This window comes from Vanessa tameamea, chromosome 3 (assembly GCF_037043105.1).
Source record: "Vanessa tameamea isolate UH-Manoa-2023 chromosome 3, ilVanTame1 primary haplotype, whole genome shotgun sequence".
NCBI lineage: Eukaryota > Metazoa > Arthropoda > Insecta > Lepidoptera > Nymphalidae > Vanessa > Vanessa tameamea.
The window spans coordinates 8,441,060-8,453,589 of NC_087311.1; the positions used below are offsets into that span (position 1 = coordinate 8,441,060).

The following is a 12,530-nucleotide window of genomic DNA, read 5'->3' on the forward strand; positions in this document are numbered from 1 at the left end:
AAAAGAAAAATGAATGGCGGTTTAATTCAGATTCACGCGCTTCTGTTTTTTTTATTTTGTTTTAGCCAGTTGTATGGATAAAGGAGTCTCCTAAATATAGATATATATATATATAAACTCTATCCCAACCATAACAGGAAAAAAGCCAAATAAACAATATTTGACAGCAAATTTACGGGATATCATTGGTCGAGAGCTTGATAAGTCTATGATGTTCACTATGAATTGCGAAAAAATGGCGTTTTGAACGTCGACGAAATTGTTATCGGAATTTTGGAAGTAAATATAAAGTGGTTAAGGGCAGTAGTGTTGTATTATAAATAAATATATATTAATCATAAATTCTTAATAGCGCATAATATAGCTGAGTTATTAGCAAATCGCATGAAATACGTTTCAAATCTAAGGTTTGTTTATCGTTTTTCCTACTTCTATTGGAATAGGTTATAGATGGCATCACATCACTCATGAGTATTATTTATTTACAAGAATAAAATAAAAATAGATGTCACTTTTTCTGCCGATAATAATAAGAATATTAAATATTGGCAATGTTAAAATATTCTTATTATTGATGTTACTAATTTTTAATTGAAATATATACTTTTTATCGTTTTATTTCTGTCGTTTTATGTCAATTATTTCCAATTGTCAACTTCGAAATCTGTTATTTTAGTCAGATTTCAGCTTGAAATTGAGTTTGTAATGTGTATTTTATAATTCTGTGGGCATATTGTTATAATTGGAACAAAAGTATGTTTTATTCTTAACTACATATAATCATAAGTACTTTTTCGAATTGTAGTGTCTCTAATTACATATAATATACTGGTGTTAAACAAACTGACAATAAAAAAATGTTTGTAACGGAGGTAAGTAATTAATTGTCACAACATTTAAATGTATTCAAGGTGTATTAAATTGTTTGTTTCTGTTTTTCGAAGGCTACAATCGATTCTGGACGATATACTACAAATTCAAAATCCATCGAATTCGGTCCATGGCATATATCGTACGATATTAGTTGTATACTGCCGAGCGTGTGTTCTACTAAAGTTGTTTGTGAACGAAATGATAACCAGTTTTGTCAATTTTGTATGTAAGTATAGGTTTTTGTTTTTAGTTAAAAATATTGTAGTCCATAGTTATTTTTTATATGAAAGTTCATTAATTATTTTCATATACAAAAGTTTACATGAAATTACTTTTTAAATATATTTCAGATACTCGAAGGAACTAAGCCTGCCACATTTTCCTGATATGGTATTTCCTAAAAATGTTTTGAACTTGGAACATAAGAGTGGTACTAAGATCCAGTTCACCCCATTGGATGCTCTACGCAGAGTTTCAAGTAAAGTACAAGCTATTGAAGTAGCTTGTGCTGAAGCTTGGCTGGAATCAAGGTATTAATGCTTGTATTATTAAAAAATATATTTGTTTTATATATTTAATTATTTATATCAGTCTAATTTATTTATATTTAACACAATTAAATCATTATTTATATATAATTAACAACTGTTTCATACTTGGCAGTAAATATTATGATACATAAGACCAGTAGAAAATTTAAAAAATACAGTAGATAATTTAGAACTATTGAAATATATTTAACCTGACAAATAGAAATAAATAATTCAAAGTATAAGAATTTAAATAATATTTTGAAACTCAAAGAACAGTCAGATAACCATATTATTATTTTGTAAAGTTTTCTCTGATAAATAATTAGTATCATATTACACACATAGACAATGCATTGTATGCTCTATTCCAACCATAACAAGATAAAAGCCAAATAAACAACATTTGACAGCAAATTGATGGGATATTATTGGTCGTGAGCTTGAATACTCTATGATATTCTATAAATTTGCGAAAAAATGAGGGGTTAAAACATAGATGAAACTGTTATTGTAATTTTGGAAGTAAAATTAAAGTGAAAATAAGTGGCTAAGTGCAATAGTTTTGTATTATAAATAAAGATATATTAATCATAAGTTCTTAGTAATGCACAATATAGCTAAGTTATTTGTAAATCGCATGAAATACTTAAATCTAAGGTTTGTTTATCTTTTTTCCTACTTCTATTGGAATAGGCTATAAATGTTCACATGGTCGCTAATTAGGATGTATGATGGCAATATATTAAGTTGTCTTAAAGTATTGTTAACTTTTATTAATCTGTATTTGGTTACATATAGTTATAGTCAATAAATATATTTAATTTTTTTATAAAGACCAGATGCAGCAAAACCGAAGAAGACATTTGATTGGACCTTCTCAACAGACTATAAAGGTACTTTATCTGAAAACATCACCATAGAGCCCACGGATGAGACCATAAATTTTGATCTGTTAAAACGTAAAGACCAAATTCTATTTTATCATGATCTTACGCTGTTTGAAGATGAGCTTCATGATCATGGTATTTCAAAGTTATCAGTGAAAATTGTAAGTGGTATTTATATATGTATAGTATTTTCTTTTAACAATGCAGTCATTTATTTTTTTATATGTTTCTACAAAAACATTCATCAAATCAAATTAATTAATACATGGGGATGTAGCTACAGCTAAATTTCGTAATTTTCTTACACTTAAAGAATGTTGTAGTGACAAAAATATTCAGTCTATGTGATGTGCCAATTTACAAAGTATTTTTATGGACAACTGAGGTGACAGTTTTCCTAAGGCAAATAGCAATAGCTTATAAAATTATATAATACTACTAGCCTTGTACCCAATGGTATGTCCCATCGGAAAACACTGTAACATTGGTCTTATACTTATAAACAGAAGCTGATGGTCATATATATGTCTCAGGCAACTAGCATAATTAGCCATCCAATTCAATGGCTCTGTTCAACCAGTGGCCAGAATGACACACAGCTAATTCATTTTCCGTTCATAGAATAGGGTAACTTGCTTTAGACTCTCCTCATTTTAAAATTGATAAAAAACTCCGACTCTCTAACTCTATTTGGTCTTCTCGGTCTGACCCCTGACCTAAATGGCTCCTTTCCTGAGATATTGGCAAAAATAAATATTGTAATTATAACTTTATAATCTTAAAATTTAAGTTGTTTATCAAAAATTTCAAAAATAACCAGTAATTTTCTTAAAAATCACTAGGAATAAGACCAACAAGACCATATTGAGTCAGAGTTACCAGAACGAATGTTTCAATCCGAACCTTCGAGCAAAATTCGATCAAAAGAAACCACAACAAACATATTCTTGTAATGAGGGACTAAACCTCTACCATATACAACACTTTAACCAAATAATTATGTTCCAATCTAAACTATCAATATTTTTATTTACATGAATTGGCTGAGTATCATTCAGGCCGCTGGTTGAACAGCGACGTTTAGTAAAGTAGCTAGGCGTTTAATTGGATGGCTCATTTAACCAGTTGGCTGCGACATATATATAATTTAAAAAATTAATAATTATCGTACACACTTTCATCCGCAATATTATCTCCTTCAAGGATAGATTTTCGTAAGTGCTTTAATGACTCATCTTGATTCATAAATATTGTATTCTATATTTCATTGAAAAAAGTCGAACTTCGATACAAACTTTCATCTCCAATGTCACTCTTTCGGGAGATGAATTAAAAAAACCGCTGTATATTCTTTTACACAAGCTTACAAACAAATTTTCATCCTAAGTTTAACCCACCTAAAAAGTTATTTTAAAAAAAATCTTTAACATCTGTAACTCATTAACTAAAGCCTAAATACTAATTTCTATACTTCTAGTATCAGAAATAACAATTTTCTATTCAAAATCGTATCCATTAAATTTCCTTTGTAGATGTATTTTGAAATATGTCTCAGTGCTCACCTATATTAAATAGTTCCTGCCCTGGGAGTCAGGACTCCCGCTAAATTCATCCTGTTAGACCGCCCGGTTTAGGTGTCAGGCGGCAGTCAGTCATTTTAAAATTATATTAATTAGATATGTACATGAGATCAATGTGTTAATTTTTTAAAAATAATCATAACTTTTCTACACTTACCAACATCAATAAATACTTTATCAGATTGTCAACCATAATCAAAAGTTACCGTTAGGTTCGAATCCTGGCAGGATAATCAAATCCGCCAAGTAATGTGAGAACGATTGAGACAACAGTTTATCTCTACAACTTTTTGTTGAGGGAGTATTAAAGCAGGTTGAGTTTGAGTTTTATATGTACCGGGGAGGATTACAAAAGCTACAATATTACGATTTAGTTGTTGTATTAGTAATAATACTTTGTTACTATTGAATTTTTGGATTTCAGAGAGTAATGCCATCATACTGGTATGTGCTATTGAGACATTTTTTAAGAGTCGATGATGTCTTAGTGCGGTCTCACGAGACCAGGATGTTTCATATGCTTAACTCGGACTATGTTCTACGAGAATATACAATTAAAGAAGCAAGAGCGGAGGATATAAATGTACGTATTTTTTTTATTATACCTTCATTTTCATACCTGTTAGTGAAAAACGATATATAATAAATTAGCTTGTATTGTTCTGCTCATAATAAAAAAAATCTAAAATTGTGTAATAGAAAAGTATATTTTTTTATTTAAAGATTCCTACTTCTCAAATGAAAGAAGCTGATGACGTCATACCTATTCTTCCAGTTAAAGAGAAAATAATGGAAAAATTGATTGTAAACTTGGAAAACAATTGATAGTGTATTTATGATCTCAACTTATATAATATGTTTAAGCAATATAGTTTATGTATAAAGTGCTAAGTGAGAACTGTGTTTTGTTTTTATTTTATTTTTACACCCTTTAGTTTAGCTTCACTTGTACTAATAAAGAGCCGAGATGGCCCAGTGGTTAGAACGTGTGCATCTTAACCGATGATTTCGGGTTCAAACCCAGGCAGGCACCACTGAATTTTCATGTGCTTAATTTGTGTTTATGTTATTTTTTATGTATGTACTAATAGATTCATATTTATGAAAACAAGTCTATCTTTTAACCTACTTCTAATTTATTGTATGATATGGTTCCCTGTTCATGGAAAATTTTGATGATATACAACAATTTTGCTACTATCGAGGCAGGAGTTATATAGTGAAATTATTTAACGTTCACTAGTACTCATTACAAACCAAATTAAAAAGTTTTAGTTTTTAAAACTACAATTGAAGTTACACTATGCATTACCATGTCATATGTCATACACACGACTTGGTAGAAAGCTGGTTTGTTAATTATTAGATAAAAGACATTAATATTGAAATGAAATTTGGAGGTCATGGTTTTATATTGCAAATAAGGATTTTTTAAACGCATGCTCTACCCCCCTTGTCTTTATCTTTATCCTATCAACTCGCCGAATGTTTAATTATTTTCTATTTTAACACTCCACTATGGCCTATGGAATTTTGAAAATTTAAATAAAACACTTAATAGTTTTCGACGCTCCATTAATACTATTATTATTTTGAAATGAAACTCATTAGGTAACTATATCAGTCTGACAATTGCTGATAACAAGTTTATACCAGATTTTAAGAGACAGAAACCTACTTCAAGTTCTGTATCACATAATTATATCGATATCGGCAGTGATCAATTATATGACATTGTACAAAGAGATGCTTGTCTTTGAGGTGGGCAACAGTGAACGCTTTTTTTTCATATGTTATATGTTGGTCTTTAACAGTGAAGATACCACATACCACCTAAGTTCACTATTGTAGTTTGTAAGGTGATTTTCTTTTACGCAGAATGATTAATCAGAAGTTAATATTCGTTTTATTTATTAGATTTCAGCTCAAAAATTAAATCAACTTTTTCCCTATTCGTTTTCGTTGAAAACAAGCGATATTTGTTATAGGAAATCCAAACAGGTTATAGAGGCTATAGAAAAGCCAATAAAAAAAAAACAAATTCTGTCAGGTATATATTAGATAAATTATAATTCAATGACATCTATCTATTATGAAATCTGTTTCACCTCTATTATTATAAAATTTTCCTCACGGAAAAGTCACTGACCTATCGAACAACTCTCGTATCAGTAAGCTTATTCGAATCGATAAAAGAGGTAATCACAATATAAAAGTGTCATTGCGGTTGCTGTCATTTAGCTGAGTGCAGGTCATTAAAGTAGCTCTCATTAAAAAGTGAAATGGCTCCAAAATATTTAATGTACTATGTTTTCTTCGGTAAGATTACCGTATGGCTCATTTAAAATAGTTTCCATACGTACTATTTTTAATGTAATATAATGTTGCTAACAGGCTTATTAAAAAATGTGAAGTGCCAGATTCCTGTATTCCCAATTGCTCTGGAGAATAAGCTCGTTGCTCAAAATGGTCTTGGATGGCCTTCAGCTATTCAAGTGGCAAAAGGAAATGAAGTTCTCATGAAGTTGCGTCTCTCTTTGGAGAATCAAAACACATGTACTGTAACTGATCCGAGAGGGTTGAAATTTGATATAAGTTCACCGCCTAGTAGTAAGTGAGTAAACACTCCAATATTAATCTTTCAAATTTTAAGAAATAGCCTATATATTTCTTAATGTTGAGCAAAAGTATTTTTCTTGTCTTACTATGGATTACTTTATTATGGATTTTGTTAATATTTTGAGGGTTTTCACAAGGTGTTTTATGATCCGAGCACGAGATGCATTATAAACACGATTAGGCACGTTGAAATTCCGTGGTCCTTGTTGGCATTCGCAGACACGATCTCCAGTTAAGATCCAAGTGGTCGATCCAGTTGGATATTGTGGTTCTAATATTTAACAATTCCTAAATAAAAAAACAATATTTATGACTTTACGATAATCATTCGATATATGAAATTTTGTTATTTGAATATGGCCGATTTTTCAATAAAAGTATGTAAGTTAAACTACTCAAAAAAATAATGCCAATACCTCTTAATTGTAGAGTCAACTAGTTTGAAAACGAAATCAGTCTAATTTTATCCATTTTGAACTGTCTTATTTTAATGCTATTGAAACTTGTAATTTTAAAGGTATCAAAAGTGGAATGATGGCTGCAGTATTAGAGTCCGAAACATTACATTTGAAGACGAAGGTCGTTGGCGCCTGACAGCTTCTGAAGGCAGTAAATCAATAACAGGATGGATTGAAGTTACTGTGCTAGGTGAGCGCAATTAATATATCTATTGACTATATTTAATTTTCTGTTCTTATTAACGAATATTGTCTTATTTATAGAGAAAACAAGTACGTACACAGCACCGCCAATATCGCTCCAAGATGGAGAAACGCAAACTAAAGTGGATTTGTCATCATTAGACAATGCTTATTGTGTTGTAGCGAAGCCTTTTTCAGAAAGTTCTCTAATACCTGGTAAATGTAGCGTGACTTTAGATCGAACAACGAGAGCTGTTCAGGGAAATTGGCAAATTTATTTAGGATTGCCCGGTACTGTATCCGAAGTCCAAGCTAAAAGACACGTTACTGTGCAAAGTAAGTTAAAAATTTATAGTGCATTTAATAATTTAGACGATACAATGCATTCCGTTTAAATTATATATAATTGTCCGAGAAATGCTTCATGAATCTAACGCATTTAATTTTGTAAAATAAAAATCCTTATCAAATCGTTTGTGTTTAATTACAGCGGAACACTTAGATGTCGGATATGTTCGCGATGCGAGTAATCGATTACATCTTTATTGCAATATATTGCATACGACAAAAAATATAACTTTTTGTCGTTTTCAAAAGACATCTAATCCTTATGGGTATAATGTGATCGACGGACTCAGTGATGGTAGTCATAGGTAATGAAAAGTGATCATTATATAAGTATTACAGGAACACAATATTGTTGCTATAAAACACACTATATTATGATTATTAAGGTAAAATTTATCATGGAATTTTGTTTAATGAAATCTTAGTTACTACGGCAAAGGTTTCGATTTGAAGCAATGTGGAATGACAATAGAGAAATCAACATCTGAAGATTACGGAACATGGCGTTGTTCTGTGGGAGTGCAAATGTTTGTAGGCACTCAGATCCAGCAGCAGACCCCTATGCAAGCCTTAATAAGTGTCACACATACTTCAACTTGTAAGTCAATATTATAACAATTACATATTCGAACATGTATTTTTGGAGACATATTATCATATTATTAAAACCTGAATAGCTTATTTAAAGAACTTATTTCCATCTTCCACAGCTACATTCCTTAGAAAAAAAACAAATGAAGTCAGGCCAAGAACGATATTTGTTCAAGAAGATTCTTCGTTTACAATAACATGTAATTCTGCTACTTCTTTGTCTTATTGTTGGTTTCAACACCCTAATGGAACTCAATATACTCCCGTGAAACTTGTTAGCGAGGAACAACTATTTTGGTGATTATCTTGTCATTTAGAGCTTATTTTTCGACACGTTGTGATGTAAATGTAGAGTTAAAGTAAAAGAAACAAACTGTTAATAATGTACATTTTAGGTATACTGGTGAAAGTCTCGTAGTAGGTCATTGTGGTATTACTTTTGCGCACGCTTCGATTGAAGACGACGGTAAATGGTTATGTTCCATGGGGCCACGGTCAAGATTAGGTGTAGAAATGACGGACACCGTTCAAGTAAGAGTCACAGGACCATTAGCCGCCAATCAGAAAAACGTACCGGTACGAATAGGAGGAAATGCAACGTTGTATTGCCATACGGCGAATGGTAGGAGACCATTAAAATACTGCCGATTTTTGTCGCCTAAATTTGTCGGCATGAACATTGATTCGTCTGTTACACCTGAAAAGTAAGTTTTCTAAACAGTTAATAAAATAAATTTGATTTATAATGTTTTACATTTTATTTATTTTATAATAACACAAAAATTGCTTTTTAATTATTGATTTGAATTGTCCAATTTTGGTTTTAGCGCAATCCTAAATCGGTATTACTTTACTCCTGAGAGAGAGCTCAATTTTGGGGATTGTTCGCTAAGTATTTTGTCCGTCGAAGAGGATGATATCGGGTCTTGGACATGTGCAGCCGTAGTTGATAACGAGATTTTGGAGTCAAGAGATACTATACTGGTATCTATTGATGGTAAGATAATATGTTAAATTAAGATCAAAGATCATAACAAAACGTGCAGACTGTGCGTGGTCCTCTATTTAATTTATTGTGATTGAAATACTCTTCGAAAATCTATTTAAAGTTATCGTTGGTAATAAAAAAATAATTTTCTATATCATCACTGTTACATAAATTGTATTCTTGCAGATCAACGCCGCAATTATCAATTCCAAGCCAGTATTATCGGAATGTCTGTAGGTTTATCGGGTCTTGTTATAGTTTTAATTGGTATTATCGCGTACAAACGAACCTGGATACAATATTTCTATTGTACAAGGAAGCCAACAGTTTCAGATGAGTATTCTTTACAAAGACGTACTGCTACTTTAAGCAGTATTCAAAGTGGTAGCAGCAACGAATAAACTAAACAAAGGTCGAAAATAAAATCATCATCGGAAAGTGCAAGCCTTAATGTCATCGCTTTTACGGTCAATTATTTACTTTAAAAAACCTTTTAAATAAATATTGATGCTGTTTAGATTAAAGTTGTTACTCACCGATAGAAAACGTAGCTAGGTGACATATTTGAAGAAGATTTCTACAACGAGCCGTTTAATGTTTTATTATAACAAATTGGACTAAGTATTTTACGTGAAACACATAAGGGATCCAAAACAAAGCCCAGAACGAAATAATTTTCGGCGAACCGTGAATAACGACGGCTGTGGGTTGTTAGAATTTAGATGTATTATTGATCTGCTAATGATAATTATATTTATTTGCTTAGCTTATTGCATTAATTTTAATAAAAGTATTTAATTATATTATTAAAGTGTTTTATTATGATATACGATAGTGTACTGTATGTGAAATTGATACTTTATGATAATACTAGGTAGAGCAGGGACGAGCCTACAAATGTTTATAACTATGATATTACTCTATATTTAAGTGTCACACGCCTTTAATGAATTTTTCACGTATAATCTTATGAATTATCCCGTCATATTATGTGAAAATTGTTTAAAAATCCGAAAGTAATTTTTGAGTTTATCGTGTTCAGACAGACAGCCGCTGCGGTGGAATTTGTTGTACAATATTTAGTGATTACATCGTGAAATATCAAGAGTACATCAATTACATACTATTTTGTAATTTTTATTTGAAGTCAATCACCTTTAATGTACGCTGATAAGGGGTTTATATATTCTTATTGCTAATTCGACTATGCCCTTAATATTAGACCAAGGTCATTGATAAATTTGATACGGGTTCTTAACCTTCGCTGTAAATGCAACTTGTATTAAATAGTTTACTTATTCGAAATATTTTTTTTTGTGCTAAGCATATTTATCGGAAAGCTTATAATAAATTGATTTACTGATACGCAAGAATATTTATTGATATTCAATAATGTGTATGAAGGGATAATCTTTCACGCTACACACGTGTGACGACATTGTGATAATTATATACGGGTACAAGCATAATGTTATGTTTCTCTTTCATACAAGTAGCGTAAGTTACATACTCGTAGTTGTTTTTATGAGACCTTTTCATTGCAATAAAGACGCGCAGCCGTGGATTTTGACGATACGCACAAGCACCTGCGATTTGCTTTGTATGTCATGTAACAGTTGAATCTTTTTCAAAACAGTTGTAAGTAAATAAAATATTAGGTCGCCTGGAAAATTGATACCGATTATTGGAGGGCAGCATAAGCATATCTATTTAGATATTATTATGTATTCATATTAGATGATTGAAAACACGTGACAAAGACATGCTTCTGGCATATTTATTTTAGAACTGATTGGCAACGGTATATTTAATAAATAGGTATATGGTAACATAAAAGTTTTGATTCGTTTCAAAATACGCAAGAACCTACCGATCACAGCACGAAAGTGACATAGTAAGAACTTAAAATAATAAAGCGATAAATGAAAATAAGTTTAAACAATATAAACCGGTTTAATAAGCTTGCTTGCCCTTGAAAAACTGTTAATAAAATTATAACCATACAAATATTGTCGGTGCTCATAAGATTTGTTTGCCTTGCTTTGGTTATATTTATTTTATTTTATTTATAATTTATTTACAATCACTCACACTTATACATTTGCAGTATTATTAAATACACATTTATTTAAAGCGTTTAAACACCGACGCGGGGCTTGAACCCACAAGGCTTTAGAATCAACAGCCTTCATCATTGGCTTCCTAATAGACCAACAAGGGAGTCATATCGAATATTCTCGACACAATAAGTGACGGATTCCTTATTTTATCACTGTTTGAGGTTTTTTTTGATTATATTGGTACTTAATTTATGTTTTGTTTTATCTCTATTGGTCGTCAACCATCATAGTTCAACCAATTTACAAAAAAAAAACTTAGTGAATTATACACTTAAACCGTCCTTATGAATCATTCCGTCCATTAGTAAAAACCGTATAATATTATTGATTGCAATATGTATTGTTTCGATGCGATTACATATAAAGTATTTTTTTATCTGATATTATTTTTTCTTCAGCGCTAATCTCGAGATGTATTGGACAAATTAAGTACATGAAAATTCAACAGTGTTTACCCAGATTTTAATCCGCCATCTTCGGTAAAAAGATTGTAAAATTTAAGTACATTAAGGAGCTGTTTTAGAGACATCCTCATCCTCCTGCCACGAGTTTTGTCCGGTAGTGGACACGGCGTACCACTTTTTTATGTTATAGGGTGGCAAACGAGCAGAAGGCTCACCTGATGGAAAGTGATTACCACCGCCCATGGACATCTGCAACACCGGGGGGCTTGCAGGTGCGTTACCGGCCTTTCAGGAATGAGTACCCTCTTTTCTTGAAGGTTCCCAAGTCGTATCGGTTCGAAAAAACCGCCGGCGAAAGCTGGTTCCACAGAGTGGTTATGCGAGGTAGAAAATGTCTTAAAAATCGCGCTGTTGTAGATTTTTGGACATCTAGGTGATGCGGGGGTGATATTTGGAATTTTGACGAGATGTCCGAAGGTGAAATTCAGCAGTCGGGATTAATCCGAACAATTCCTCGGAACATTCCCCGTGAAAAATTCTGTAGAAGATGCAGAGCGATCCGACTCTACGCAAAGCCAAAGTATCAAGCATGATAATTAAAGATTCGAAATTATATGGATTCCAAGTCATCAAGGAATAATTGGCAACGAAAAAGCTCATAGCGAAGATAGAAAAGCAACTAATGAAAAAGATGTTATACAATCAAATTAACTCCAGATCCAGAGAGATGAAATTAAAAAGTCCAACATAAAATAAAAATAGTATGGGATCAGTCTGGAAGTTAAAAATACATCTAAATTAATATTTATAAGAAATTAAATTTTTGACAAAGCCCATACTTCATTCAGTTGTAGAAGAGAACAAGTTATAATTACTAGACGCGTATTGAACACACAAATATCATCCACCCAACAAAAATAAATGTAAATGTGCACTTGACCTGAAA

At 31.5% G+C, this 12,530-nt stretch overlaps 2 protein-coding genes across 2 annotated transcripts; both read left to right on the forward strand.

The window, feature by feature from the left end:
* Positions 1-643: 643 nt before the first annotated feature.
* On the forward strand, positions 644-4,771 carry LOC113397496 (TIP41-like protein). Its single transcript, XM_026635886.2, has 6 exons — positions 644-872; positions 945-1,099; positions 1,224-1,403; positions 2,241-2,454; positions 4,298-4,456; positions 4,597-4,771. Exons 1-6 carry the CDS (start codon positions 858-860, stop codon positions 4,696-4,698), a joined length of 825 nt encoding a protein of 274 aa, XP_026491671.2. The 5' UTR covers positions 644-857; the 3' UTR covers positions 4,699-4,771.
* Positions 4,772-5,931: 1,160 nt separating this feature from the next.
* LOC113397474 (uncharacterized) lies at positions 5,932-9,815 on the forward strand. Its single transcript, XM_064218997.1, has 9 exons — positions 5,932-6,487; positions 7,010-7,140; positions 7,215-7,469; positions 7,624-7,786; positions 7,907-8,079; positions 8,192-8,369; positions 8,468-8,776; positions 8,900-9,069; positions 9,247-9,815. Exons 1-9 carry the CDS (start codon positions 6,255-6,257, stop codon positions 9,459-9,461), a joined length of 1,827 nt encoding a protein of 608 aa, XP_064075067.1. The 5' UTR covers positions 5,932-6,254; the 3' UTR covers positions 9,462-9,815.
* Positions 9,816-12,530: the final 2,715 nt, after the last annotated feature.